Source organism: Phycodurus eques, chromosome 23 (genome assembly GCF_024500275.1).
Source record: "Phycodurus eques isolate BA_2022a chromosome 23, UOR_Pequ_1.1, whole genome shotgun sequence".
Lineage (NCBI taxonomy): Eukaryota > Metazoa > Chordata > Actinopteri > Syngnathiformes > Syngnathidae > Phycodurus > Phycodurus eques.
Window position 1 is genome coordinate 3,284,041 of NC_084547.1, and position 27,909 is coordinate 3,311,949.

Genomic DNA, 27,909 nt, shown 5'->3' on the forward strand with positions numbered 1-27,909 from the left:
GTCCCTCTCGCTTGTCTTCTATTTTTTTTTGTTCAGCCCCACAAAAAACATGCAGGGAGGAGAAGAAGAAGAAGAAGAGGAGGAGGAGGAGGAGGAGGATAGGGAAGGAAGAGAGGGAGGGAGGAAGCTGAGAAAGTTGGGGAGGGAGCGAAGGGTTCGAGCAGATGGGAGGACGGAAGGAAAGGATCTCTCCGTGGGCTCAAGTGCGCGATTAAAGGATCCTGCGCGAATAAACAAAAGCGGGTCAAGCCCCGTTGCAATCAAATTTGGCCCCCGCGCGCGTGGAGAGAGTCGCCCGTCACCGTCGCCGTCGCCGTCGCACGCCCACTCGTCATGTTCGTTCTCCGAAGTCTCTCCGGGTGCCTGTGACTTGTGCTGGACGACTCGGCGCCACCTTCTCCGGAGCGCTCCCCGGAAGAGAGAAGTCGCTTCGGAGGAAGCGAACGTCGAGATCCGGAGTTGCCACTACCACCCCCCCACCCCACCCCCCCGAGGAGCGTCGCTCGCCTTCGCCGGGGTTAAGGCGTCGGCACCCGGGCAGAGTCCCTCGCCATGGCCGGGGCCAAGCCGGGAGTCCACGCGCTGCAGCTCAAACCCGTGTCCGTCCATGAGGCTCTCAAGAAGGGAGGCAAATTCATTAAATGGGACGAGGTGAGGTGACAACTTTTGGTTTTGTCAGGTTTGGTGAAGCGATCATTTCAACGTGTGTGTATGTGTGAAGTGCAGGTGTGTGCAAAAGTTGAACACACAAGCCCGCTCTTTGCAACTGTGTGTGTGTCATCCGAATCACTACCAGCAAGTTCAGTTGCCACCAGCGCTCGAATGTCTGTGTTGTGCTCCGTTCCCGTCCAGCCGGTTCTCCCTTGGCTCAATTTCTGGCCCCCCCCCACCCCCTCTCATCAGGAACTTTTGACTCTTCAGACCACCCACCCAAATGTAGGGCGACCTGTCGTTCGCTACACCCGCACACCCCGACGACCGCACTCAGATTTGATTAACGTCAATATTTGTTATTTTTGTCGGTGCTTTTGTTTGTTTGCAGCCGGGTAGAGACTTCCCGGATCATACCGAGAGGTGTTCTTCTATTGTAGCTTCACCGATCGTCTTTCTAAAGGTGGCATTTGCGACGCAGCTCTTGTATTTGTTGCCCATGTCGTCTGCATCATGTTGTTTGGCAACTCGGGCATGCGGCCATAATGCCCCCGTGTGTGTTGGCGTTACTCTTCCGGCAGCTTCCTCCACGGAGAGCTAAAAGGTGCGTGCGGTGGGCAATGATTAACCGGGCAGCTGACCGATAGGCTCCAACTGCTCAGCTTGCAGGCCCTTCATATGCCAACCGCTTTGTCTTTTGGGTCACAACAGGAACGTATGCAGGATCTTATCATGATAAAAATGGCTGTTTTTATTTTTATTTTTACTCTCGCGGCTTTCGTATTGGTCGTACGAGCAAGCGGGCAAAGCGGGCCGCTGGTGTTTCTTCCGATAAACCCGGCGAAAAGGGTGCGTGTTGCTACGGCGACGGTCAAAGTTCGCCGGCATCGGGACTTTTGACTGCGCACGTCACTGCGCCGGCGATTTGCAAGCGACACAGAGTGGGACGCGGGTTTGGGATTTTCTCGATTGTGTGATACTTGTCGCTGGCAGTAGAAAACACAAACCTTCCTTATATAAAAATGTCATGTGATTTTTTTTTTTTTTTTTTTTAATCATTGTTTTATTATTTTACCCCCCGCCCCATCCACCCCTTCGCAGCGTATGTCCACAGATTTGAAGTACAGAGCATTTATCAGCAGCCCTGCACACATGGGGACAATGAGGCCATCTGGCTTCAGAAGAAGCGTCTTCTCATGCAAACCGACGACCGCCATGTCCTTTTGATTTCCTCGCTCCCCCTGTGTCCCCCTCACGGATTCCAAACAGCGTGTGATGGGAATTCCCAGGAAAAGCTGGCAATTAAGCATACTGAAGCTGAGAAATGCACTTTATTCCTTTCCCTTTGAAAAACAAAAACAAAATAGCAATCATGCTGTGCATCTTGGAGAATCGGTAAGACGAGTGAGATGAGCAACACAAATCCAGTTCTGTTTTGGGAAAATTCGAAACAAAGCAAAACAAAAACAAAACAACCGAGCGGATTATGCGGCTGGCCGTGATGCTCCGTCGCGACATCGGCATTGAAAGCAATTCCTGAAAACACTTCTTAACTCCGAAGCCTCTTGGCGGGGTTGGGGGTTGGGGGGGGTGTTTCTCGACCCTGGGAGCTTGTGACGGGCATTTTTCCAAAATAACTCTCAAATATTTGAGGCCCTCAACTGCAAACGATGCCCTGCAGATTGAGAAGCATCAACATTTTTGTCATCCCGCTCGCCCGATATTCCGCTTTTGCCCCGGAGCCAAAAACTGTGAGCAAAGCAACACTTTTCAATGGAAGAGGGCTTTATTGAAAAAGTCATGAATTGTATAATTCATTTTTTACAAGGCATGACTGTGAGTGCGAATGGTTGTTTGTTCCTATGTGCCCTGCGATTGGCTGGCAACCAGTTCAGGGTGTACCCCGCCTCCTGCCCGATGACAGCTGGGATAGGCTCCAGCACCCCCGCGACCCCGGTGAGGAGAAGCGGCTCAGAAAATGGATGGATGGATTCCCCTGATTTTCCCCTTCTTGTTCTAGAAGGATTTTCGAATCCCATGAAATCCACAGGGATGACGCACCTTTTCAATGAATTGACTTCCTCTTAAAAAGTTATTTGAAATGGATTTAAACCCCAAACTTTAGGGAAACGCGACCCCTTTTCCAAACGAAACCAAGCAAACACACGAGTATAAATAGGAAAGGGCAGCACAGCACTTAAGCGGGATATATGACAGGCGGTACCTATTTTTAGAAATGACCAAATACGTCTGAAATTAGCTTGCCGTCGATCGGGAAAAACATTGACATATTCCTTTGAGGACAGTTTGTTGACATGCAAATCCAATTTCAGGCGTCTCATCACACTGTTGCCCCTCGACATCGCTCCTGCCGTTGTTTGTTTGTTTCCTCTTTCCTTCTGCCAACCTTTCACACCTCGTCTCATATTTTCTTCTCATTTCCGCTTTGCTTCAGCGCCACGCTCGCTTCCTCGTTGAAGCCTCGTCGACAAAACCGGTTGGCGTCGCAACAGGTCCTCTGTTTCCTCAATAGCATTGGGCAAATTTGTGTTTGGCACATCAAATGACACAGTCACACACACACACACACACACACACACACACACACACACAATTGTGCACGTAAGGGTTGGGAGGCGCTGGAATACACATTCCAAATGAGCTTTTCTTTTTCTTCTGTGTTTGGGCTTGTGTGCGTGTCTCGGAGGTGTGCGATTCACTTCCAAGGACTTCCTGCTCCAGCTTGTTGTTGAGTTCCAAGCCGAACCGTTTTGATTCCACCGCCACCGCCCCCCGCCGCCCAAGCCCCCCCACGCGACTGCTCCGCCCTCCCCCGCCCGGCCCGCAATTCAACTGAGATGAATTCCATCTCAGATTCACTTAAAATTCCTCCCAAACGTCCAATTGAGCAGACGCCACAGTCTCTCTCAGATTGCCACCAAATTAGTGAGCTCGCCTGAAGACTTTTCATAATTAGCTGTAAAACACCGCTGTTTCCGCCTGCTCACTTTGTTTTTCAGCGTGTCAGGACGTGCAAGCAGCTCCTTCTTTTTTCTTTTTTCTCCACCTCGTTGTCCACGTTTTAACCTTTGCCTCAGCTTGTGCGCAATTACAGCCTGTTTCTACCCCCCTCCATAGTTTTTTTTTTACGACACCAGTGCACTGCTTATCGCTTTCCCACAAAAGATGGCCGCTCGGAAGTGGGACTGATTCACTCGCGCTCGAGAGCTCGGGGTGTTCTGACACCACGCTGACAAACGCTCTTGACACCGTGGCACGGGGGCGAGAAACAAGAGATGGACGGATGGCTTGAAGGACGGAGGGAGGGGTGGAAGGTCAACCGCAGCCACATGCAAAAGTGTGTGAGGATGCCTGGATGTCTCCTGGCTTTTTCTTCATGCCATTCTCTAGGGAGGGTTAGCGTTTAACACTTTGGCAAAAGGGGCACAGGGCAGCGCTCTCCAAGTCGGAGTGGACAAGAGGAAGTTGTCTAGGAAGAGAGGCTAAGGGGTGATCATTAGCCGACGGGGGGAGGGGGGGGGTTCATCGCTACGCTCGGGTAATGAGCGTGCATGTCAGAAGGTCAGGGCCGCAGATGTGGCCCCAGCAATCAATTAGGGAGGAAAATGCAACAAACGGATGATTGGCACGGAAGGAAAAAAAAAAAGCACAGCAACGCCTTGTTAGGGATTTTCACGGCGTGCTAATTAGAGAGTAGGTCCTATTATAGATGTACTGCCTACTTCCAACCAAAAAGCCCGGCAGGACGTCAGGTCAGCATGACACTTCATTTTTTTGCGGGGAGTTGAGTGCGGTCTTTTCGCAAACTTAACTTTCGACCTGTTGTGCGCACAGCCACGTCAAGGAAATTGTGCTTTCATCCTGCAGCGAGATGCTGTTAGCGGTCACATGAGCTGACAGATCGCATTCTCCCGGGCGACGTTTGAGTGTCTTTGTGTGTGTCCGATTTTTCTGGCGTGTGCAGGGGCGATATTGAGTGAAATCAGCCACTAAGAATAAGAAGGAACTAAAGAGTGACACAAGGTCACGGCCTTGATGGTAGTCTGCATGAATTCAGTTACACAACAACGCCACAAGTCTGGAGATTTATTTTCAGCGCACAGTTGCACTGGAGCACTTTATTGTAACGTGATGATTACCAGATTATTCCATTTTCTCCTTGAACCATCCGTTCTTCTGAACACACATCACTCTTTTTTCTGTCTTCGTTTTTGTTCCAAACCTTTCCTTCTTCTCTGTCCTCCGTCAGCCGAGCCTGGATCTTAAACTGAAGGTATGTTCGACTTTTGTGAAGTTCTGCGATTTGCTTTTGGAGAACTTTGCAAACCTCCAATCTCACAATCTCTTTTATGTGAGGATGCTCTGCCCAAATTAGCGCACAAAGTCTAGACTTTTTCAATTTAGCTCCATGACTCTTGGCGCGTTGAGTTGCGATATAAAGTCGGGCAATCAGATTGTGTTTGTCATGGAGCGTTTGAATAATTTTCCGTCGGGTTGCCGGGCAGATGATGCTGTGAACTTGAGACTCATGATATCAATCGTCTGTCACGACATTGGACACCGTCAGACTTGTTTTGCAAAATGTGTGTTTATGACCATTGACCACGTAATGATCCTACGCCGTGTGACATCATTACGCGGTCATCGCGGTGCATGAAAACACCGACGAGATGCACTCATCATCTCTTGACGTTTGCAGCGCATTTGACCTTTATGGTTCTCATCGTGTCATCCCATCGCACAAGTGTTAAAAAGAGAAGTATGCTACGTTCATTTAGCATCAAGCTCAGGTGGGGCATGTGCGCATTGTAATTCTTTTGTGCGAAACTAAGTGTGGTTCAGTGTTATTCCAATCAGTCTGTGTCCTCATCCTAGGAGACAAGCAGCGGTTGCCCCACCTTGGTAACCCTAAAGGTCGACCCAAATGGCTTCTTCCTCTACTGGACGGGAGGCGCCAACATGGTGAGACGCAAACACAAACACAGACCGAGGCACAATTGAGTTTGAATGCGCTAACGCACGTGCTAACACGGATGTTGGACGTAACGGCTTTCACCAATTTGTCCTTGTCCCTTGTTTCCTCCCTGATGTGCTCTTCATCCTCTTTAGTCCATTATCTCGCTTCACCCCTTCCTGCCCACAACTGCTTAAAGCCATTACCGTGGCCATATTAGATTGTCCGTTGTAGGCATTTATCGGACGTAATTAGCCGATGGCTACAGGCAACGTAATAGCAGGATGTGGGCTGGGAGGCGAGGGAGGCTTTGTTTGTGATGCCCCCAGGAATCCTCTTTTTATTTTTTCGACTGTCAGATTGTCATTCATTCATCCAGAAATATTGCACATAACTCAACTCCCAAACCCTCCAGGTATTTCCGGTTGCTATATTATCCCAAAGGCATCATCAGTATTGTCAGTGTCACACTCCAGACAGACTCGGGCTTGAACATTATCCCAACGTGTGTGTGTGTGTGTTTTGAGATAATAGGCCATTCTTTTGCCCAAGGTGTAGCCGTGACACAATTCAGCAAAGATTTATTTAAAGATGAAGTTGAGCAGGATGACAGAGTTCTGCTGTAACAGGAGATGCAAATGTGGTACAACTTCCCTGGAAATGCCAGCGACCCAACCCCCCACCCTGCCCCAAACCAGCGCCACAATATTTGTTTTGTCACCACTTCCTGCTTGTTGTCATCACAAACCGTGTCCACATGCCTTAAATCATCCAGTAATAGAATCCGTGCTTTTCATCAACAGATTCATTTTCGGCTCTGAAATTCTGCACTGTTATTTCAGAAACGTTCAGGCCTTTAATTTGGCTTTGTGGCTCCCCCTGTGGAGAATCTGCCGGCACTGCGGAGAAGCAGGGACGAGGACACCGCAACACAGAAATCCCTCTTTCGCTTCTTAATGAGAACACTTTGACGTCGTGGATAGGAACCCATTTCTCGGAATAGCGGAACCCAAAATATTAGCTTTCCAGTGCACCTTCGTCAACGTGGTTGCTCTGATTTTCTTCTCGTTAGATTTCAGCTAACTCGGATTCGAAGACGCCTGTGTGTTTGTAATCAGGGACGGGTTTCGAAGAAACTCCCTTGAGCTATGTTTTGGAAAGGGACCAATCAATTACTGAGTGGTTGTTTTAGTACAGTATGTTTTCTTTCAGTGAAAACTTAACTTGGCAACAGCAAGAGTGGAAGGAAGGAAGTGGCAAAAAACTTATTTTATTTACCAACTGCGATGCAGCGCAAACTGATGCAAATAAACTCCAAGGAAACATTTCAAAGTTGGACTCGAAGGAACCCTCTCTTGTCCATCACTCATCCTTCACATCCTCGAAATGTGCAGTGTAATGACCTTTCTTTTCTTTTCTTTTCTTTTCTTTTCTCTGCCTTCCTTCCCCCTTTTTAAACATCCACTCTCTAGACCTCCTCCACTTCAACCTTTATCCACACTTGGAGAGCCGCGCTGTTGATTTATATCCTACCTGCTTGAGCAGGTTTTGAATTCAAAATATTTAAAAGTAACGACAGCTGGTCTCACGTACGTCACGTACTGTACAGGCTGGCCTTGGTGTTCCTGTGACATGGTTGACTTTAAAAAAAAAAATATTTTGTGCTAATTCATGCAGTTGGTTCAGCGATATCTCTCCGCAGGAAATGTCTCGTTGCATCACCCTGTCGAGCGTATGTACAGTAGTTTCCAAAGTAGCCCTTCTGCGAGCTTCCAAAAGGTTGCCGCCGGACGCAGTCGCACCAGGCTGAATTGTGCTGTGCTTGATGACTTAAGTGAATACCTCCCTCTCTCCCATGACAGCTGGAAGTCGTCTCACACACACACGCACACACACACACACACACGTGACATATTTTCCCCCTCTTTGCCCCGCGTCCCTCTTTGCATGAACATTTTTATGTCCCTCCGTCGTCTTCCCACCTTAACCGAGCAGATGCTCCATTTCGACGTTTCCCTTTCCTAAATTCAAGGAATTGAAACAACACTTCTTGCTCGTTTTCTCAGCGGGCGTGGGAAAGTGGGCAGGAAGTTGCGCAGACATGGTATATGATGGAGTGTGATTTTCTTGCCCGATCTCGTGTGCCACCGCCGCCGTAGTCACCCCACCCCACCCCACTGCTTTTTTTCTCCAGATTCCGCTCCCTCGTGCTTCTCGCTGTCCCTCCAACAAAGTATAAGGGAGATGTCAGTAGCACCTGAGGGGCTTTCCCACCCACGGACGTAATTGCCTCACCGCCGACCGTTTAGCCTGTAATGGATCCAAAACGATTCTTCGCACACGAACGGCAAACCAACTGAAGCGTGTGCGTTGTTCCCTGGATTGCGACGACCAACAACACTCGTAGGCTTGACACTGAAATCAGTTGACAAACGTTGCAATGTGAAAAACTTCTTGAAACTGACTAATTAACCCAAAATAACAAGTTGGGGTTTAATAGGGCGCTTGTGTACCGTCATGTCTTGTCAGCCTGTCACAGTATTCCAACCACTCAAGAAATTATTTGTTTTTAGACTTCAACAAACTTGGATTTTCCTCACTTTAATTAGATGGCGGTATGTAATTGTCTCTAACACTCTTAACGAGCGCATGAATGCGGCATCTGTTCCAAAATCGTCCAATTAGTTCTTTGAAAGGCTGTTTCGGTCACAGCCAACCGAAAAGAACACGCGTATAATATAAGCCAGATGGACGCTTTGCGATACAATTGTTGGCAGGTACAAGTAGCGATCTAATAAAACTGACCTCCTCGCTTGCTCAACTCGAACATCTACAGGGAGTCGACTTGGATCAAGGGGTTTAGACACACACACACACACACACACACGACGTCAGGGGTTGTTGGGGAAGTTGAATGTGTCATTTGATAATGTGACAGCTTCCTCCCCTCTTCCGCACGGTCACGTGTGCTATTATCTGCGGGTGCAAATGGAGCGGCAGTGTGGCTCCGCACTCAATTCCAAAGAAGAACAAAAAAAGAAATAAAAAGAAATCTACGGCTCCAAAGTTGCTAGCTGCTGCGGGATGAAGCTACCGCTCGTACAGTGCTGCCGTGCACTTGAAAGCATACCTTCAAGTGTCAGGCCGGTTCGCGCATATTAAAATAGCCCCCTGGTTAAAAGCTTTGTAAACAAGGAATATCAGTTGGACGTTACACAAACATAAAGCAAAAACAGTTCATGCATCATGATTCATTCATTGCAATTGCGTAACTCCTTCTGGTGTGTGCGTCTCGGCCACCTGGATATAGTATAATACATGGAGACGGTTACAACTCTTCAGTCAGCTGCAGTATAACTATGGGTTGTTTTTCACAGAGGATCAAGAGTATATGCCTGTGAGTATTGTAATGTCCGTCGACGTCTATTGTGTTCCACTAGCCGTTGCGTAAAGGGTTGTCCTACGTGACACCGATGCTGTTCGGCCCATCTTCAGGCGCTTTGCGTTGTTTGTTAGCATGAAGCTAAGCAGACTTTCCCAAGGTTGCTTGGTGTGAAGTGAGCAGAGGTGACCGCCACCGTACAGGCCGAACAACTGCTCGGAACGTGAACATTTTGAAAAAAAGGTCCCTCGTATTGCACGGCACCTGAGAAAAAAGAAAAGCTCCTAATTTCCCCTAAACATTAACTTCTTTAATCAAGTTTTAATAGCTCTGTAATTTCAGGTAGTTGTCTGGATGAAGTGTAGAGGGAGCCTCAATGTAAAGTCCTGACATTTGCACGAAAACCTAACACGCCTTTATTTTTCATGCCAATGCTAATGAGTCAATGATTCAATCTTCCTGCTTAGTCTTTGAAAGAGAGCTGGCTCATCCATGTCGAACATATTTGGAATGTTTTGTCTTTGGGTGTCAGCTGCACAAACGTGTCTCCACCAAAGTTATAATAGTTTTGGATTTTAGAGTTGTTTTCAGTTTTGTTTTGACTTTTTGTTAGTATGAATTAGTTTTTAGTGTGGGTTTGCTAGTTTTTAGCAAACCCACTTACATTTTTTTTTTTTTTTTTATAAGGTTGTCATTTATTTGAGCTGCAACTTATTTTTATTTTTTTTAAACCCTCAAAAAATGTCCTTAAACTCTCGTGACATTTTATAATTGCCCCACTTGGTTTTGCTGATGTCAAACATCTTATTTTCCCCCCATTTATACAGCATTAATAGTCATATAGTCACTTTGTATATCAAAGTGTTGTTTTTGAACTCCACAGACCACCAACATTTATATGGCAAAATAAATGTAATCCTGCCTATTTCTTGATAACTGATTGTTACTTTCTGCAAGAGGGGAACAATTGCAGCGCTTGCTAAAGGTCATAGGTCTCGTCTCGCTACGGGGGAAGAGGGGGATCGGTTTCTGACACGCTGCCACCACGCGACATTTGAACCCCACCGCGATTGGTCATCCGAGGCCCGTTCTGGTGCGCCGATCTTTCAGCAAAACGCATCTGCAGGCGCGGCACAGGAAAGGAGTGGCGCTCCCTTGATTGTTTCCATGGCCTTTAATATTCCGTGTCGCGTGTGTGTGCGGATCATAAATGTGGGACAGTGGCAAGGTAAAGTCAATCAAAGCAACAAAGGAAGGAGAGAACAAAGTGTTTGACAGCCTAATCAAAGTGCAGTAACTCTTAACCGTACGCTGGCTAAAGATAGTCTGACCTCTGCTGAGTTTTGCACTGTACAGACGAAAGCATGAAGACGTCATTAGCTTGATTTGAATTCTTACCGACCACGACATGTCGGACAATTGTCTGCTTGTAACCTTGTCGGAACAGTTTTGGGGAAGGCTCTGTTCCGGCTTGATGCAGTGCCCAAAGCAATGCTCAGGAAACGTTTGGTGAGGAATGACTTGGCTATTTTTATGTTTATTAAAATGCGTGTCCCTCCGGTAATTCTGGACTTCAGGAAAAGTCGACTCATTTGGCGCAACGATCAGAGTCCAAAGTGATAAAACTTCTCTCTCTACAGCTGCGGCGACCAGCTCAATATTGCACAGCGAGACACGCGGGCCAGCTGAGCACAAGGTCGGAATATGTCAGGAATGTACTCGCAGAAATGGCCGACCTTCTCAGCAAGCACCCCCCCCCCACACCAGCGTTTCGACAAACAGCACTGTGCGCAAACCTTGCACGTTTTTTCGAATCACACGCTGACACATGGCGGAGATAAGAAATCAGCCGTGAAGAGTTGCGCATGCCTGTCTGCCCCCCCCCACACACACCCACACACACACACACACAACATCTTGCTCAACAAGTCAGGATGTTTCACAAGTTCGAGCCTGCATGTCGTCCATTAGCATACATTGCCGCAAGTGTGTGTGAGTGTATTTGAAAGGACAGTAACAAAACGTTAACTGTCAAAATGCACACACATACGCGCACACGGGCGGCAGACAAAGTTGTCGTCTCAGTTCTTGCGGTCTCCAAGGAGTCGCCATGGCAATGGCAGAATGAAACCACAGCCTGTGGGAGAGGAGGAACTTTTTTTCAATGATTGCCTGTGTGCGCGTCCTACAGACCCAGAAGCTCTTTAATCCTCCCGGGACCAAAATGATTCTCCACAGGCCAATGAGAGGACATAGTTTGAGTGCAACTCAATTTGTGATCTCTTTTGAAATAGTCTTTAATGTCTCCTTCTGCATGCGGCCAATCACGGGGAAGCGGAGAGGACAACAAACAACATGGATTCCCAACTCAGTCAGTTTGTTTTCTGGAGAGCAACTCCAACTACAGCAGGAGAAAGCACGCGCAAGGAGGCCTTTCACAAACAGACAGTTGCAGACAGAGAGTGAATAACAGGAAGTATGACATAAATGGTTGTTTTTTTTTAATTCACGAAAGATCTGACGGGAGAGTGAGGAAACCATGGGGCAGGAGTGCAGATAGAGATGTGGCAAAAATGCTAAAAGGGAGCCAGCAGGGCTCAAGAAATATATATTTATTTATTTATTTTTATTTTTATTTTTATATTTACACTTCCCTGATCTTCTCCTCTTCTGGACCACACTAGATTATGAACAGCATCAGCTGTCACCTGTATCAAATAGATACAAAATGGCACTTTTGTTCTTTCAACGGCGTCTTACTTAAAAACCTTTCCAAGAAAATGTGTGTCCTTCACAGTGATACAATGTGTTCCTAAAAAGGTTGAAAGGAACACGTGTGCTCGGCCTTGCAGGCCCCGCACATCCGCGAAATCTGGGCAAGTCAAATTGCGAACCCGGGCAAGCTGCTGACTCACTGAGAGAGGCACATTTGACTCACGGGTCGCCCTGCTTAAATTGCTAACAGTAGTCACAGGACGGGGCTGTAAGGCCAACAAATGTTAACACAAAGTCCCGAAAAGAAATCATTACTTTTATTTTTAATTTTTTTTTTTTAGGAGGTGGAGATTCTGGACATGAGCACCATCAGGGATACCAGAACAGGAAAGTACGCCAAGCAACCAAAGGTAGGTTTGTGCATGTGCGTGTGTTTGTGTGTGTGTCATGCCGTCACCTCCCGCTGCTGATGAATTCATGCCACTCTAAGTGTGACCGTCACCAAAATGTGCACGAGTCCGCCGTGTGTGCATTGCTCGCAAAAGGTGGCAGAGCGCTAATGAGCCTCAGCGCAGATGGACCGGGAAGTGACACAACCGCTGATGGAGACCTCGTGTCATCGGCGCGACGCGAATCCAATGTCAAATGTAGCCATGAAATCGGTCTCGGGCAGGCATGTAGATGAGTTTGTTTGCGATCAAATCAAAGGGAAGACAGCAGAACTTAGTTCGCAAAGCTGAAAACGAGGAGTCCCAAACTCATTTTTATCGCAGGACGCCATAGTTATGGTTTCGGGCGGGAGGACCACTATGAATGGATCATTATATTATTGCATATACACACTTGCCCCCGGAATTAGTTGTTATACAGGATGTCCCAAACGTCTTGATGCATTTCCTTTTTTTCCTACTTGATTTTAAGTATCATTCTGACAGACGTGAGGTCATCGGCATTCGACATCATAGACTTTGCAGTTTTTCGACGCATATCCCACCAATTGACTTTGGAAGAGCGTTGCATAATTTCCGCCTGGCAAGATGATTTACTAAACCCAACTGCAGTTCAGCGCCAGTTTGAAACATTCTCTGGTGGTCACACTGCGATGACACATCGTCGAATTTACATGGTACAGTAAATCTTTATCATTGATGCCGACTCTGCAGAGCCCTACGGATAGACTTTCCCTTGCTTTTTCCAGAAGTTCGGTGTTTTCGTCGACTCATCGGTGGTAGCGGCCCGTCTTCCGCCGCGTGCTGTGTCATAAACGGAGATCCTGTTTATGCATTGTGACGGCCAGAAAGCGTCTCTGACTGGCGCTGAGCAATTTTGCAAAGCTGTTCCAGTGTGGGCAAGGAAATGATATGCTTATTAACACTGCAAATCCTAAACTGTCTGTCCAATTGACACCTGAAACGAAATCGAAAAAAGGTGTCGTGACTTTTGGGACACCATATGACAACAGATGGAAATGGAAATCAAAAGTCACTGTGGCAGAAGTATTTCATGTACAGCTATTGTTCGATTTGTGTTAAGAAGGCATTTTGTGGATAAAATTCTCGTAGTATCGGTTAAAACTGCTATTTGGTCTCAACTGTGAGCGTAATCGCATCCAAATAGCGTCAAGGTCATGCTGTACTTTTGCCTCAGGACCCCAAGCTTCGGGATTTGCTCGGCTTCGGGAAAGGCGACAACGTAGAGGGGAAGCTGGTCACCGTCGTCCACGGCAACGAACTGGTCAACATCTCCTTCCTCAACTTTCAGGCTATGCAGGAAGACGCAGCCAAGGTAACCATGGCAACCGTCTGACAAGCCGACCATGGGCTCCGATCATCCGTCTTTCCGTCCTTCCTCTCCACCCTTCCATCTGTCCTCGTTCCATCCTTCCTTCCTCACCGATCACCACAGTGTTGGCATTGCAGCTTTGCCCCCCCCTGCCTGTTCCCAGGTTTGGACTGATGAGCTGTTCACTTTGGCCACAAACATACTCTCCCAGAATGCATCGCGGAACACGTTCCTCCTCAAAGCGTAAGAACTCTCGTGTGACATTCGGAGAGTACGTACACACCCGATTTTGTTTTATTTGACCTGTTCAGGTACACCAAGTTAAAGCTGCAGGTGAATCAGGAAGGAAAGATCCCAGTGAAGAAGTGAGAGACGCACATCAACAGCGTCGTCGCTGTCGTTGAAAACCAGCACTCAATGAGGTCTGCGCACGGGGTCTCTCTGTTTTACAGCTTTCACAAGATGTTTTCAGACAAAAGGCGATTGGAGACGGCGCTGGAGCAGTGCGGTCTTGTGAACAACAAGGTAATGACACAAATACGCTGCGTAAATCGAGCGCGTCTTTACTTGTTTGAAATGATGTGGGTCAATGTCCCTCCTGCCCTTTGCCTGTTGTCATCTTCAACAGTTATTTCGTAGTCATCCTTCTGTTTGTTATGCTTTTTTTTTTTTTTTTAACCAAACAACTATTGCCGATTTATTATTTATTTATTTATTTATTTATTATTATGTCCCTTTTTCACACACACACACAAAAAAGAAATGATTACTTTTCTTTGAATGGGTTACAAAATAGTCTTGCTGCGCTAATGGTTTTCTGGGCTCAAACTGCGTTTCTTTCGTGCTGATTAGCCGCCCCTCATTTTCTCCAAAAGATCTATCTGAAGTCACAAGACTTGAAGCATAAGGGGCCGTTTTTTTACAATTGTCACTGTCAGTAATTCCGTTGGTGGTGTTTTCCTCTTGCTGCTTACACAGAACAGATTTATCTGATCATTTTTGCTTTTATTTAGGGTCTTCTAACAATGTTAACGCTTTCTCTTTTCCATCTCCGCAGTTTGATGGATTAAAGCCAGATGAATTCACATGGGAAGCCTTTCAGAAGTTTCTCAACACTCTATGCCTTCGCTCTGAGATCCAAAGCATTTTTGAGGAAAGGCAAGCGGCACTCAGTTAGCACGCTCATTGTTGTTGTTTTTTGCAAGTTTGTTTGTTTCACCTGCTTGTCTTTGCCGCTTCAGTGGCTCCAAGGGGAAGCCTTTCAACTCTCTGGACCTGCTGACGGACTTCATCAACCGCCGGCAACGCGACTCCCGCCTGAACGAGGTGCTGTACCCGCCGCTCAAACGAGAGCAGGTCCGACAGATCATGGAGAAATATGAGACCAACATCAGCCAGCTGGAAAGAGGTCAGTTCGCAGATGAACCCGGACAAATGTTCTCCGCCAAGGATTGCTTGTTAGCAGCAAAAACCACAACACAGACTACTAAACTGCGTCTCGCTTACAGACCAGATCAGTTTGCAGGCCTTCACGCGGTATCTGGGAGGGGAGGAGAACAGCATCGTTCCTCCAGAGAGGCTGGACGTCATCGACGACATGAATCAACCTCTGTCGCACTACTTTATCAACTCCTCGCATAACACGTACCTCACAGGTATAAACACCAGAGCGCCAGAAACGTACAGAAACGGAATCGTTTTGTGTCCGAGCGGCTCCCATCGCTTCCTCTTGTCCCTCTCCAGTGGGTCAGCTCACCGGTCTGTCCTCAGTGGAGATGTACAGGCAGGTGCTGCTCACCGGCTGCCGCTGTGTCGAACTGGACTGCTGGAAGGGTCGACCCCAGGACGAGGAGCCTTACATCACCCACGGCTTCACCATGACCACTGAAATACCCTTCAAGGTTTGCGCCGCCGCCTCCTGGATGCTGCAGAACTGCAGCACGTCTTTGATTTGGTGGATTCCGGCATTGTGTCTTTCCGATTGCAGGAGGTAATTGAAGCCATCGCGGAGAGCGCTTTCAAGACTTCGCCGTACCCCCTCATCCTGTCCTTTGAAAATCACGTTGATTCGTAAGTGGCAAAAAAGTGAACCGCCTGCTGCTGCACTATTGAGAGAACATCTTAAAAAAAAGTTTTATAGTTTTACCCCTTCAACATGCTTTAAATACACTTATCAAAACACAATTAATTGTTAAAACACACATTGTAAAGAATTCGTCAGATCCTGGCTGATGTACAGGATTGTATTCCCTGTGCTCTCTCTCTCGGGGTGCGTGAATGATGCACGCCAATTTTGCGGGGGTTCACTGTTTAAACACATTCACTGCCATTGACGGCTTTAGAAGTCAAATATCCATGTTAACTGGGAGGGCTGGCAGTGAATGAGTTAACATGCACAAAAACAGTGTTAAGGCTGACGAGGCCCGTGCAGTGTATAAAGCTTTTTTTCTTTTTTTTTTCTTTTTTTGGTCAGGGCCAAGCAGCAAGCCAAGATGGCGGAGTATTGTCGGACCATATTTGGAGACGCCTTGCTCATTGACCCATTGGAAAAATATCCAGTAAGACTGACCTCCAGTTAGGTTTTATTGTTTTTAACCCGGGCTGCATTCTGTCTGTCATCTTTCATGCCCATGGTCGTCATAGCCGGAAGTTTTTAAGTCGTTTGACGACTGCAGGAGCTGTCGTCAAACCATATTTATGGTTACGTTGTGCAATGGAAGCTTCATCTTTTCCATCTTGCGCTTGATGACAGCTGGTCCCAGGCCAGCCGCTGCCCTCGCCGCAAGAGATGCTGGGCAAAATTGTCATCAAAAACAAGAAGCACCACCAGCACCGCCGGCCCTCGAGCGGCGGCAGTATACGACGACGCGAACTGGAGGAGCATTCACCGCCCCACTCTGGTACGCAACAAAGGCGAGCAAATGACAAAATCAGTTTGTGTGCAGTGAGTATGAATGAATGAATGAATGACTTTTTTTTTAGCCCACGGACAGATATGCACATGCTTTTAAAAGTTCGGTGTATTGTTGACTGTTGCAAATCCAATCTTGCGCTTCATTCATATCCCTGAACCTTTTTGGGATATTTGCTGGTCATACGTAATGTCTAACTTTGTACACGATTTGAGCAGTCCGCTAAATCCTGAAATTTTAATGTCTGTGTCTTTAGAAATAGTTAATTTGTGTGCAGTAGACATGTTGAGGCTTTATTGGGCAGTTTGTGTGTGTAGACTGCCCTCTGTTGGAAGGCGAGGGAGGACAGATCCTGTCCAGCGCGGAGGAGAAGCATGCCGAGAGGATGGTCAAAGACTCTGACCCTCGCAAGTCCATTGGTAGGCCAAAGAGCCGATTGGAGCTGAATTTCTTTGAAATGATTGTTGTCGCGTCAGGCTATTTCTTCGCACATTCACAGGAGGCGAGGGAGAGAGCGAGGAGGACGACGAAGACGAACCCGTGACCGAGCTGAAAAAGCCGAACTCGGATGAGGTACGACCCCCCTTCGCATCGGAGCTTTGGATTTTGATTGACTGGTGGGCTGACTGACGGCTCTGTCCTGCCTAGGGTACAGCCAGCAGCGAGGTCAACGCCACAGAGGAGATGTCCACACTCGTCAACTACATCGAACCTGTCAAATTTAAGAGCTTTGAGCTGGCCACCAGTAAGTGGGATAGCGATAGTGTACCTGGCAACTTTTGTTTTGAGGGCTAATCTTCGTCACTTGTTTTTCTTTTAACACCAGAGAGGAGGAAGTTCTTTGAGATGTCGTCATTTGTCGAAACCAAAGGCATGGACACGCTGAAGAACTCGCCCATCGAGTTTGTTGAGTATCCTTAGAGGCTTCCATGGGAGAAACATTATCGCTCCATTGCATACGGAAGTGGATTTAGTCGTCACTTCTAGTCACCTTTTGTCCATAAATTCGTTTGGCACTGCAACGTTGCATGTTTTGCATTTGTAAATCCCAAACTGACACCACGTTTCATATCTTTAACAGTTACGAAACCTAAGATGTTTTTCTGTCATATATTAAATGCAGTACACATATCTTACTAATCAATTGCTGTTTACTTCAATCTGCAAAGTTTTTATTCTAAAAAATGTTTACAACATCGCATCGACTCGCTCACGGCGGCTGTCATTTTTAGGTATTTTTCGCTCTCGCGAGAATGTGACTTGTATTTGTCACTACCGGCTTTATTAAGAAAATCATACAGGGTGAAGAAATACTCAGCAACGACAAGCTACATATCGTCGCTGTCCTGCGGAATCCTCACGCCTCCAAAATCACTAGTTTTCAGGAAATCCCCAAAACGCCATTTTGCTTGAGTTACCAAACACTGTTTCGTCGTTACTTCCAGTCTGCGTTTGCCCAACATGGCGCCCCCCCTTACGCTGATGAATGATCCTGTTTAATTCTTATAATATTAACCAGAGTGCCGTGTTGAATGCGATGTGTTTTTGCTTTTAAAAAAATGTGTTGAGGTTTAGTTCCCCTTTAACAGCACTACTCCAGGTACAACAAGAACCAGCTAAGCCGAATCTATCCGAAGGGAACGAGGGTGGACAGCTCCAACTACATGCCGCAGCTCTTCTGGAACGTCGGCTGCCAGATGGTGGCGCTGAACTTCCAGACCCTTGGTGAGCACGTGACTGGAGGATTCAAAACCAGCAAACCAGCCTGCTGTCTTCTTCATCCCTTTTGTCGGCTTTCTCTTAGATCTGCCCATGCAGCTCAACACAGGGCGTCTTTGAGTACAACGGCCACAGCGGCTACCTGTTGAAGCCCGAGTTCATGAGGAGGACAGACAAGCACTTTGACCCTTTCACGGAGAACATAGTGGATGGAATAGTTGCCAACACAGTCAAAGTGAAGGTCAGGGCAAACGCGATGTAGACATTAGCCAAGTTTCTGTGAGTACCTCAACACAACTTGCATTTCAAACACTTGTCAGGTGATCTCAGGCCAGTTCCTGAGTGATAAAAAGGTTGGCGTGTATGTGGAAGTGGACGTATTTGGACTTCCTACAGATACAAAACGGAAATACAGGACGAAAAACTCCAACGGGAACTCGCTAGATCCTGTTTGGGATGACGACGCTTTTGTCTTTAATAAGGTCGACAATTATTTTTTTACCATCCGTCTTGTGTCGTTTAGTTGTGCTGCCGTCTTGAAACTGAAAGCGCGTTCCCCAGGTGGTCCTCCCAACGCTGGCCTCTCTGAGGATCGCCGTATTCGAAGAGAACGGCAAGTTCATCGGACACTGCATCCTCCCCGTTTCGGCCATTAGATCAGGTCAGTGCACACGGACTGCACCTGAGAGGTGACTGGGCTGAACTTCAAGCTTCAATTGGATTGCGTCCTCCTTTTTAGGTTACCACTACATCAACCTCAAGAATGAGTTGAACCAACCCCTCCTGCTGCCGTCTCTCTTGGTCTACACCGAGGCTCAGGACTACATTCCGAATGAACACCAGGGTGAGCGGCCCGCAACACTGCCCCAAAAAAAGAACATTTCAGCTAAAAAAAAAAAAAAAAAAAAAAAAAAATCTGCTTGAACTTATTTTATGCTTGTCTTCAGAGTACGCCGAGGCTCTGACCAATCCCATTAAACATGTCAGCCAGCTGGACAAGAGAGAAACACAACTGGCTGTGCTCCTCGAGGAGAACTACGAGGTGCGTGCAACGTCGCCTGGCTTATTTATTCAGTTTTAATAACTTTCACTTACGTCCAAGTCTGTTGGCCGCTCTCAGCATTTCCCCAACCAGCCCAGAAATGGCGAGGCCAAAAGGGAGCACGAGGTCATCCCAGGGTGCGTCGCATCGCCCTTCCCCCCTCCTTGCCGACTGGACGAATGCCCCGACGTCATCCAGCCAGGTAGCGAACATGCGCACATCTCGAATTAAAGAAAACTGACCTGCTCTGCACGTTGCTTTTTGATTTCCGCCCCCCACCGCTGCCTGATTTGTTTCCCCCTCATCCATTTCACACGTCTGCTTCTCCCTCGTTTCTTTCTACGTGTTTGCGTAGCGCAAAGCCAAAAGGAAGACCTCATCGCCGCTGTTCTGGCAGGTAACGTCGCCACCGCCACATCACTTTCCGCACGTGTGTCTGTGTCTCCCTCAGTTGCACGTTTTCCTTCTTCCCGTTTGACAAATGCCCTTCATTCACTTTTCGTCACATCTCTCAGATGTGCAAGCACAGTCGATAGACGAGCTGAAGCAGCACAAAAACTACGTGAAGCTCATTAAGAAGCACAGCAAAGACCTCAAAGAGTTACGAAAGAAACACCTGAAGAAGGTACATGTTTCCACATATCTGAATTTTAAATACAGTGGTCTCTTGACTTCACCAAGCAACTTACCGTCATTTCTCGTGTATAATGCGCACCATTGTATAATATGCACCCCCAAATTTGACCTCAAAATGTTGGAAAACCCTTCAACCTATGTATAATGCATTTTTACAATGCATCATTCTGCTTCTACCCATATGATCAAAACATGAAATATTATCTCTATTTTGTTAGTTTTTCCAAGAATAATTGAAGCACTAAAGTGAAGCACTTTATTTGAACATGTAATACTTTTTTTAATTTACTTGCTCTTATTTTGAAATTCACAGCCCTGCTTTTATTTAGTAAATTAGAAAACACACAGTTGTGCTCATGTTTGATTACCCGGGCAGAATTTGTAAGATGGTTACAATTCTTCAATTAAACAAAACATGAAGGACCAGGCGAACCACATTTAATTTTATTTTAATGGGATTCAAATTAAACGGTCAAGCATTTTAGAAAAGCATTATCATTAAACAAAAGAGAACCATAAAGAAATTAATGATGGTTGTTGTTCAGTCATCAGTCATATTTTAAAAAAATAAAAATAAATAAATAAATAAATAAAATATTTCACAAATTCTGCCAGGGTATGTAAACTTATGAGCACAACTGTACATAAAGGCAGTCATACGTACCCTTGTCATGTTGGAATGAAAATGTAGGCTACACCTTTTTTATAAGCACGAGGTGGCGGTGGCATATTAGAATGAAAGTGTACACCTTTCTCATAACCTCTAGGTGGCGGTGGCATTTTGGAATGAAAGTGTACAGCTTTTTCATAGCCACTAGATGGCGCATACATTTATACAATGTGAAAGTTTTTTTTCCATTTGCCCCTATTCGTATGTATATGCGCACTATTGACTTTTAAGAATTTTTGGGGGGGGGGAAATTTCACATTACGGTAACGTCCTGGTTTCGTCAATTAATTTTCCCTGTTGAACTGAACTGAAATATCATTAATCCATTCCAGCCTCCCATAAAACACCATTAAAGAAAAATAGCACTGTTTTGTATAAAAGATCAAAGACAAGAGAAAGTAAAGAAATAAAATGATTGTTGTAAAGTGTAATTACTGCAATGTAGTAATCATGTGTTGGTTGTGTGCCTTTAAGGGGCGTGGCCGAGTGAGTGACATCAGTAATAAAGTACGTCCACGTACCACTGTACTTACTCTGTTTGTGCATTAGGTGTGGAATCTCAGTAAGGAGCAGAAGACTCGGAGTAGTCAGCTGGAGTGTGATTTGCAAAGGAGGCGCAGTCAGATGGAGAAACACCTTAAACGCAGTGTCAAGAAGAAGTAAGGATCTGTGAGACGGCCACATGGCGTAGAAGAAGATCAGGCTGTGATGCCTGTTTTGCCTTCCAGCGAGCCCCAAGAGCCGGTGCGGCGAGAACTGTCGGCCTTGGATCAGGAGCACGAGACAAAGACGGTCCAGCTCAGGGAATGGGAGATGCAGGAACTACTGACGCTCCGGCAGAAGCTGCACTCGCTGGAGAGGGAGAAGCAGCAAGCGTATCTGCAAGAGGTGCAGGAGAATCCCTTCACCAAAAAGACATTGCCGTCCGAGTGGTGTCGCTCACCCGCTTGTGCTGTTTCCATCTTTCCAGTCCTTCCAGAGGTTGAAGGAAACGGCGCACGAATGCCAAGCGGCTCAGCTTAAGAAGCTCAGGGAGGTTTGCAAGAGGTGAGTGAGCCCGATCGCGGGGAATTCAGAACCCATGTACCACTTTTTTTTTTTCTTTTTTTTTTTTTTTTTCTTCTTCTCTGCATTTTTCTTTTTTCCTGTCCACAGGGAGAAGAAAGAGCTCCAGAAAATCCTCGACAGGAAGCGACAGAACAGCATCAGTGAAGCCAAGAGCCGGGACAAAGACAAGGCGGAGATGTAATTATTTATTTAGTCACGTATTTCTAATCATTCATTTTCATTCAAACGCTTTTCTGCGCTCTTATCTATAGAGAACTGAACGACATCAACAGGAAACACATTCAAGACTCTGTCAGCCTAATACGCAGGGTAAACGCACTTGAGTAAAACTGTTTTACTGTCGTCAAGCGGTCACCAAATTTAAAAATAAATCGTCTGGGGGCCAAAAGAGAATTTGGATGATTTCCCCCTGCTGACTTCCAACATTTTCCTTCCTCCTCAGCTGGAGGAGGCTCAGAGCAGGAGGCTGGACAAGCTGATGCTGAGGCAACGAGAGGTGCTGCAACACATCGACGAGGAGCTGCCAGCGGTGAGCAGAGTCAAAGTCAAAGATTGGTTTGAAATGTCCGACGCGGAGGCGCCAAAACGACTCAGTAGAAGTACAGATAATTGCGATTAAAAAGATTCTGCTTCAAGTTCAAGTGCAAGTGCTGATTCCACTCCTTATCTTAAAATGAGCACAGACTCCGAAAAGTAGTTACAAAAATAAGATGTACTTTTTTTTACTGTCATTTGCAGTGGTGCGTTGAGATACACGCTTGATTAGTCCCGTGACCGCAAAGTCTTAGTTCCGCACTAAAATGATTGGAAATGCCATTCATTTGTTACAGCCTCCCAAAGAAAAACTAAAATGTTTGTAATGTATTTGTTTTCATAAGCAAAATAGTGCTCTATATAATATTATACTTTATTAAAAAAAAAAGTAACACAATTAAATATCATACAGACATGGATATATATGGATACAGTCACAACTAAGCTCAGTCAGCTGCTGTAATATTAGTCATTTTTCGCAGAAGATAAAGAAACTGAGAGTATTGTTAAATTGTCTCTCTACAAGTGTTGCTCCCCCATTTGTGTTCAAATAGCCATTGCTTAAAGCATTATAACGCCGCCACATAGATGCTAATCGTTGGCATGTCTATGGCATTTCGGATTCGTTGCGAGCATTGAGCTAAGCAGGCTCAATGCTTGTTTGTTTTGAAATAGTTTGTTTGTTTGAAATACGCAAGGTGTAAATTGTGTTTGTTGTGCGTTTAGTTTGAAAGCAAACTTCAGATGGGAGTGGAAATAAACAGCTTGAAACCTCTTTTTTTTTTTTTTTTTGAAAAATGGTTCACGATGTGCCAAAGTGCTGCTTGTTGAACTCAACGGTATCTCAATTTTTTTGCCCTCAAGTCAAAGCAAAGAATCATATTTTGAAAAACTTCTCACTGCTGGTTGAAACTGTTATTTATTTTTATTTTTTTCTTGTGTGTGTGTGTGTGTGTGTGTGTGTGTGTGTGTGTGTGTGTGTGTGTGTGTGTGTGTGTGTGTGTGTGTGTGTGTCTCCGGTGCAGCTTCAGGCTGAGCTGGACAGCAAGCTGAAGGACGAATCTCTCCATCTACCTGAGGAAATCTGCCAGCACCTGCAGCTGGAGCTCCAAAACAAAGCTCTGCGCAATAACGCCCTGTCCTCGCCCATGTCCAACAACGGCGGTTCGGGTTCGGGTTCGGGCTCGGGCCCGCCCTCTAACTGCTCCACGCCCGGCGACCCGTCCACGCCTAATTGCAGCACGTGGAAGAGGAGCATGGACAGTATCACGTCCTTTGTGCCCGGCTCCGCGTCTTCGTTGTCGACCCCTCCGCTGTCCGAGGTGGAGATGTCCGTCACTTGAAGTTATTGTTTGTACAAATTGATTTAAAGGGGGCTGTAAGGATTAAAATATGGGATCGTAATTCATTAGATTATGTACTAATTATATTCTTTTTTGAAAAACATTCTTGTCCATAAAGCTCTACTATTTTTTACTTCTGTTTTTGTCAGATAACATCAGTCATTCTTAGCAAAAACATTTTACGACTTACTATCTATTGCTTGATTTTTATGTTAACCGGCGATTCAGATTTTCTGCCTTGTTTCACTTTCCATAACTCGTGGGACTGTTTTGTGGAAAGCTACAACATGCAACGTCCTGACCATACCCTCAATTGGAAACGCCGACGTAGTTTTGATTTTGATTTTTTAGCTGTAACGGCAGTCGTTAACCAGCATGTGGTGCTACAGCCTTGACAGTTTGTTTCCCCCCCCCCCCCCGTTTGTTCCCTCCCCCACACTTTGCAATGTGCAGTCATCTCTTCTGAAGACCATTTTCATAGACACTACAACCATTCCTTTAAAAAAAAAATTTTTTTTAAACCAAATTGTTGCAAAAATACAAAGGTACTTTAATTTATCAATGTTTTTATCTGTAAATTTCCATCCTCACACCCCCTCCCCATTTGGTGTTTTTCTTTTTCCGCAGCAAAAGAAAAGAAAAATGTTTTCCTGTTGAATTGAGGGGGGGTTAAGCAATGGCACTCGTGAATGTTTCCTGTGCGTATGTTTTAGTTGTAAGTGAACTTTACTACTGACTACAGGTGCTAGAGCGAGAGGTCAGGAGAGTTGGCGTCTTCTTTTTAATGTCTGATCTCTCCTGACCTTCCTCACTCTTTGAGCACTGGCTGCCTGTCTTGTCTGAATGTCTCTCCCCCACAAACACATTATTTGTCAACTCTTACCTATTATTTAAATGGCATTTTAACAACGTCTGCTGCGTCCGTGGGTGTTTGTTGCCAGCACTTTGCGAAACACGACTGACAGCTCTGAGTCAAGACACTTAAATACCACACTGACTGAAATTCGTAATATAAGTTGACGTTTTAAAAAGTAGTATTACAGACCTCACAGTTGGCCATTAATTGCATGTAATACAAATGTTTGTATTATAATCCAAAAGTGCCTTTCAAAAGTCACCTTTCTCGACTTGTGTGTGAACGATGGGTGTGTTTTTCGAGGGGATGTCGAGAGGCGAGTCTTGTTTTCAGTGTGGAAACATGAAGCTTCTGCTGAACTCTCTCCTACTTGCCTGCCATTGCACGCTCTCATCACGGAGTAAGTAGAAGAAATGTTAAAAAAAATCATGTGTGGAACCAGCCTAAGAATGGATGAGCATCATTGTCTTACTCACATTTTTGCCGGTGAAATTTACTATCTGACCTTTCCTTGCCTGCCCGTAGGTGATGCGACCGACATGCGTGTGAACCAGAGTCCTGGCATTGATGTCCTCGAGGGCCAGACGGTTATCATCAACTGCTGTTGGTCAGGAAATCACACCAGAATCAAGGTCAAATGGTTGAAAAACTCAGCCACTTATAAGGACTGCTCCCATCCTCTCCAATCTTGGCAAAAGGATGCCGAGAAGTGTGTGAGCTTCGAATTGGCCAACATCAGTCGAGAGAACTCTGGCACATACGTGTGCCAGGTCAGTACGGACATACCGCTTCTGAAGGTGGCCAGTGGAAATGGTACAGTCGTTAGAGTAACGGACCAAAGATCAAATGGCACAGCTGAAGGAGGTAGGAAACCAAAACTTCAGACCACATCTTCTTGAGTTTTGTGTGTATTCAGAAAATGTCTTTCCAGGTCGTACCAGAAGTCCTCTCTGGGTTCCACTCGGGATTTCCTTGGCTTCGGTGGCTTTGTTGCTTCTCATCGGGCTTACCTGCTTCTACAAACTCAAGCAAACAAAAGGTCAGTTAGAAATTGTCGCATTCTTTATTTTATCCCCCCCCCCCCACTGGTAGCTGTGGTGTCAAACCCGTTGTAGTTCAGTGGCCAGGTGCAGCCTAATTTGATGCCAAAGGTGGCGGCCCACCAAAATCATACCAGACTTAATCATACGTTTTCATGCAAAACAAGCCGAGTACATGAGGAAAATATTTTAGATTTCTCGACAAAACAACCTCAATTGTTTTTGCTTCAGTTTGTCATCTGCATGTGTGCATAATAACTGATGACAGTGATTGCATTTTAAGGCACAAAACTTTACACAGGTATTTGGAACTTAAAAATAACATATATAGTATTGCCCGAGAAAATTACATCAATTCATGAAGACCTAGGAATTATTACCACTCCATTTTCGACCTAAGCATAATAATTTGCAAGATTATTCTCAGTCCACCACCACAATGTCACTGTATTTTTTCCACTTTCAAACTCACCAGGGTTTTGGCACGCAGGCCGCATGTTTGACACACCTGTTTTAAGCAACGGATGTTTGAACACAAATGGTGCGGCAACACACGTAGACAGACACAACACTACTCACAAGCATGTGTTCTTTATCCTCTGCTAAAAACGACAAATGTAACTGCAGCTTGCAGCGGAGTTGTGACCGTGTACATTCGAATGTCTGAATTATACTGCCCCCAGTGGCCAAGTCGCACACACCAGAAAGAACTGTAATTAATTCATCATGATCCACAAATTGTTTAATTCTTGACTTTCTATTCAAGTACGTCATTACAATTTGTTTTTACAAAGTATAACACAACAGAGTGCTATTTTCCTTATCGAAAAAACACATTGCAAACTTTTTTTTGGGGGGGGGATTTTCCATTCATTCAACACGGAGATAATTTGAGATACAAGCGTCTTGAGTTATGAGTGCGGTGTCATTGCAAACTTTTTTGGGGGGGGGGAGTTTCCATTCATTCAACACAGAAAGATAATTTGAGATACAAGCGTCTTGAGTTATGAGTGACTTAAACTCGTCTGTTTTAAAAAGCCCTTTTTTTTCATAACAAAGAAAATCCTTGTAGTATCGGAACTTTATTAAAAGTAAAGTACAATTTGCAGCAAGAAACATGACGTAGCATTATTTGCTTTGGGGGGCCACGTAAAAAGATGAACATGATTTGTAATAAATGAATCATCACTTTTGGTGAAGCGAAATGGGATAATTTCATATTTTTTGTCATACGCTAAGATGCTCTGTGTGTGTGACACAAGGTGTGAAGGTGATCTACGAGAGCCCCCACTTGGACTCGGACGTCGGCGAGACGGCCAAACGCAGCAGCGGCGGCTCGTCGCAGTGGGTGAGTGCGCTCAGACGGAGGGGTGAAAGGTCACGGGCCGTGTGACGCGTTACTCTCGTCTGTGTTTCAGCGCGAGGTGGTCGTGTACGAATCCGTCGATTACTTTGAGCCTGCGCAGATGAAGCAAAATGGGTGAGGGCGCACGCGCTCAGAAGATTCGCTCGCCTGTTTGCATTGCTTCGCCTTTACTGCATGTATCATCTCAATACTATACTGACGAAACGCGAAGGAAGTTGTGAATTGACGACTGTCTCGGGCCGCGAGCTGGCGTTCATGCCGTGCAGTTTCCGGACCGTGATGCAGATTGAAAGTGTGTGTTTGTGTGTCTGTGTGCGTGTGTGTGTGCGTGCGCGCGTCTGTGTGTGTTATCTGTGGTCATGAGCGGCAGGTCAGTGACAGGAAGTGGAAACAACAACTGTGACAGTTCAAGTCGTTTCTCGTTGTAACCGTTGGGCTTGTATTTGTGCAGGTAATCGTAACTGTGTGTACAAACGACTGAATGAAATGTCTTTGAAAATAAAAAGCAATTTCTTCACTTTTAAATTATTATTATTATTTTCTCCCCCCCATTTACATTCCAATTTTGTATTTAGCACAAACGTTGGCCCGACCTTGGTATAACATAACTTTCTCAGGCGATCCGACGTGCCATGTAACAAGCATTTTCTACTTTTGTGCAAAGTTATACGATATCAACACGAATGATGGTCATGCCCACCTACACACCTGAAATGCAAAAGTCGCTCCTCAAACCGAGCAGTAAGTCAACATCATAAAGAAAGTCTTCTGTATAGACTGGACGTGTTTTTCATTCTTATTATTTCCAGTTGTTGTAGCTCTGATAACAAACTTCAACCAGAAAAACCTGATGATTTGCTCGGCTTGTCTCGGCCCACCGAAGCCTTTGTCACCAACAGGTATAAAAGCGGCTTCCAGCAACGCACAGCAACTCTCCTCCTCCTGCACCTCGTTCGTAGCGACACTCGTTGACGTCCCTTCCCGAAATGTGCGAGAAGAACCTGACGAACCTGGAGATGGCCATGTGCGCTCTCTGGGCTGTCTTTGACAGATACGCGGCTGAAGAAGGGAACAAGGACACCCTGACCAAGAAGGAAGTCAGGATTCTGGTGGAGAAAGAGCTGCCCCAATTTTACCAGGTAACGTGTTCATCACTGCAACACGAGCCGGCAAATACAAATGGAACTGCATGAAATGTTATCGATATCGCAATGATTC

At 45.9% G+C, this 27,909-nt stretch overlaps 2 protein-coding genes across 7 annotated transcripts; both read left to right on the forward strand.

The window, feature by feature from the left end:
• The first annotated feature begins 137 nt into the window (after positions 1-137).
• On the forward strand, positions 138-24,021 carry LOC133397600 (1-phosphatidylinositol 4,5-bisphosphate phosphodiesterase beta-3-like). The gene is given in 35 exon segments (XM_061668676.1): positions 138-651; positions 5,548-5,634; positions 12,065-12,133; positions 13,371-13,508; positions 13,669-13,748; positions 13,817-13,870; positions 13,958-14,030; positions 14,563-14,663; positions 14,747-14,913; positions 15,014-15,160; positions 15,249-15,406; positions 15,493-15,575; positions 15,979-16,063; positions 16,258-16,405; positions 16,735-16,836; positions 16,917-16,990; positions 17,066-17,162; positions 17,244-17,328; positions 18,018-18,142; positions 18,222-18,241; positions 18,243-18,377; positions 18,457-18,618; positions 18,698-18,797; positions 18,876-18,980; positions 19,084-19,178; positions 19,257-19,380; positions 19,534-19,575; positions 19,694-19,803; positions 21,034-21,143; positions 21,213-21,372; positions 21,455-21,531; positions 21,640-21,729; positions 21,804-21,861; positions 21,995-22,081; positions 23,112-24,021. Coding segments are annotated over 35 exon segments (3,765 nt in total). The 5' UTR covers positions 138-552; the 3' UTR covers positions 23,430-24,021.
• Positions 23,461-27,824, forward strand: LOC133397601 (uncharacterized). 6 transcript variants are annotated; one of them, XM_061668677.1, is made up of 7 exons: positions 23,461-24,685; positions 24,811-25,149; positions 25,217-25,324; positions 26,588-26,673; positions 26,744-26,805; positions 27,356-27,432; positions 27,591-27,824. In XM_061668677.1, exons 1-7 carry the CDS (start codon positions 24,571-24,573, stop codon positions 27,737-27,739), a joined length of 936 nt encoding a protein of 311 aa, XP_061524661.1. In that variant the 5' UTR covers positions 23,461-24,570; the 3' UTR covers positions 27,740-27,824. The 6 variants fall into 6 exon arrangements, 4 of the variants coding, with proteins under 4 accessions (XP_061524661.1, XP_061524662.1, XP_061524663.1 ...); XM_061668678.1 differs by having other exon boundaries at positions 27,575-27,752; XR_009767666.1 differs by lacking the exon at positions 27,356-27,432 and having other exon boundaries at positions 26,744-27,142; positions 27,591-27,609.
• Positions 27,825-27,909: the final 85 nt, after the last annotated feature.

Bases quoted from the DNA above. Each gene is read 5' to 3' on its own strand.
- LOC133397601 (XM_061668677.1), top strand. From the start codon at position 24,571: ATGGGTGTGTTTTTCGAGGGGATGTCGAGAGGCGAGTCTTGTTTTCAG. The intron at 24,686-24,810 runs GTAAGTAGAAGA...GCCTGCCCGTAG, and splicing joins TTGCACGCTCTCATCACGGA to GTGATGCGACCGACATGCGT. The intron at 27,433-27,590 runs GTAAGTCAACAT...TGTCACCAACAG, and splicing joins GTCGCTCCTCAAACCGAGCA to GTATAAAAGCGGCTTCCAGC.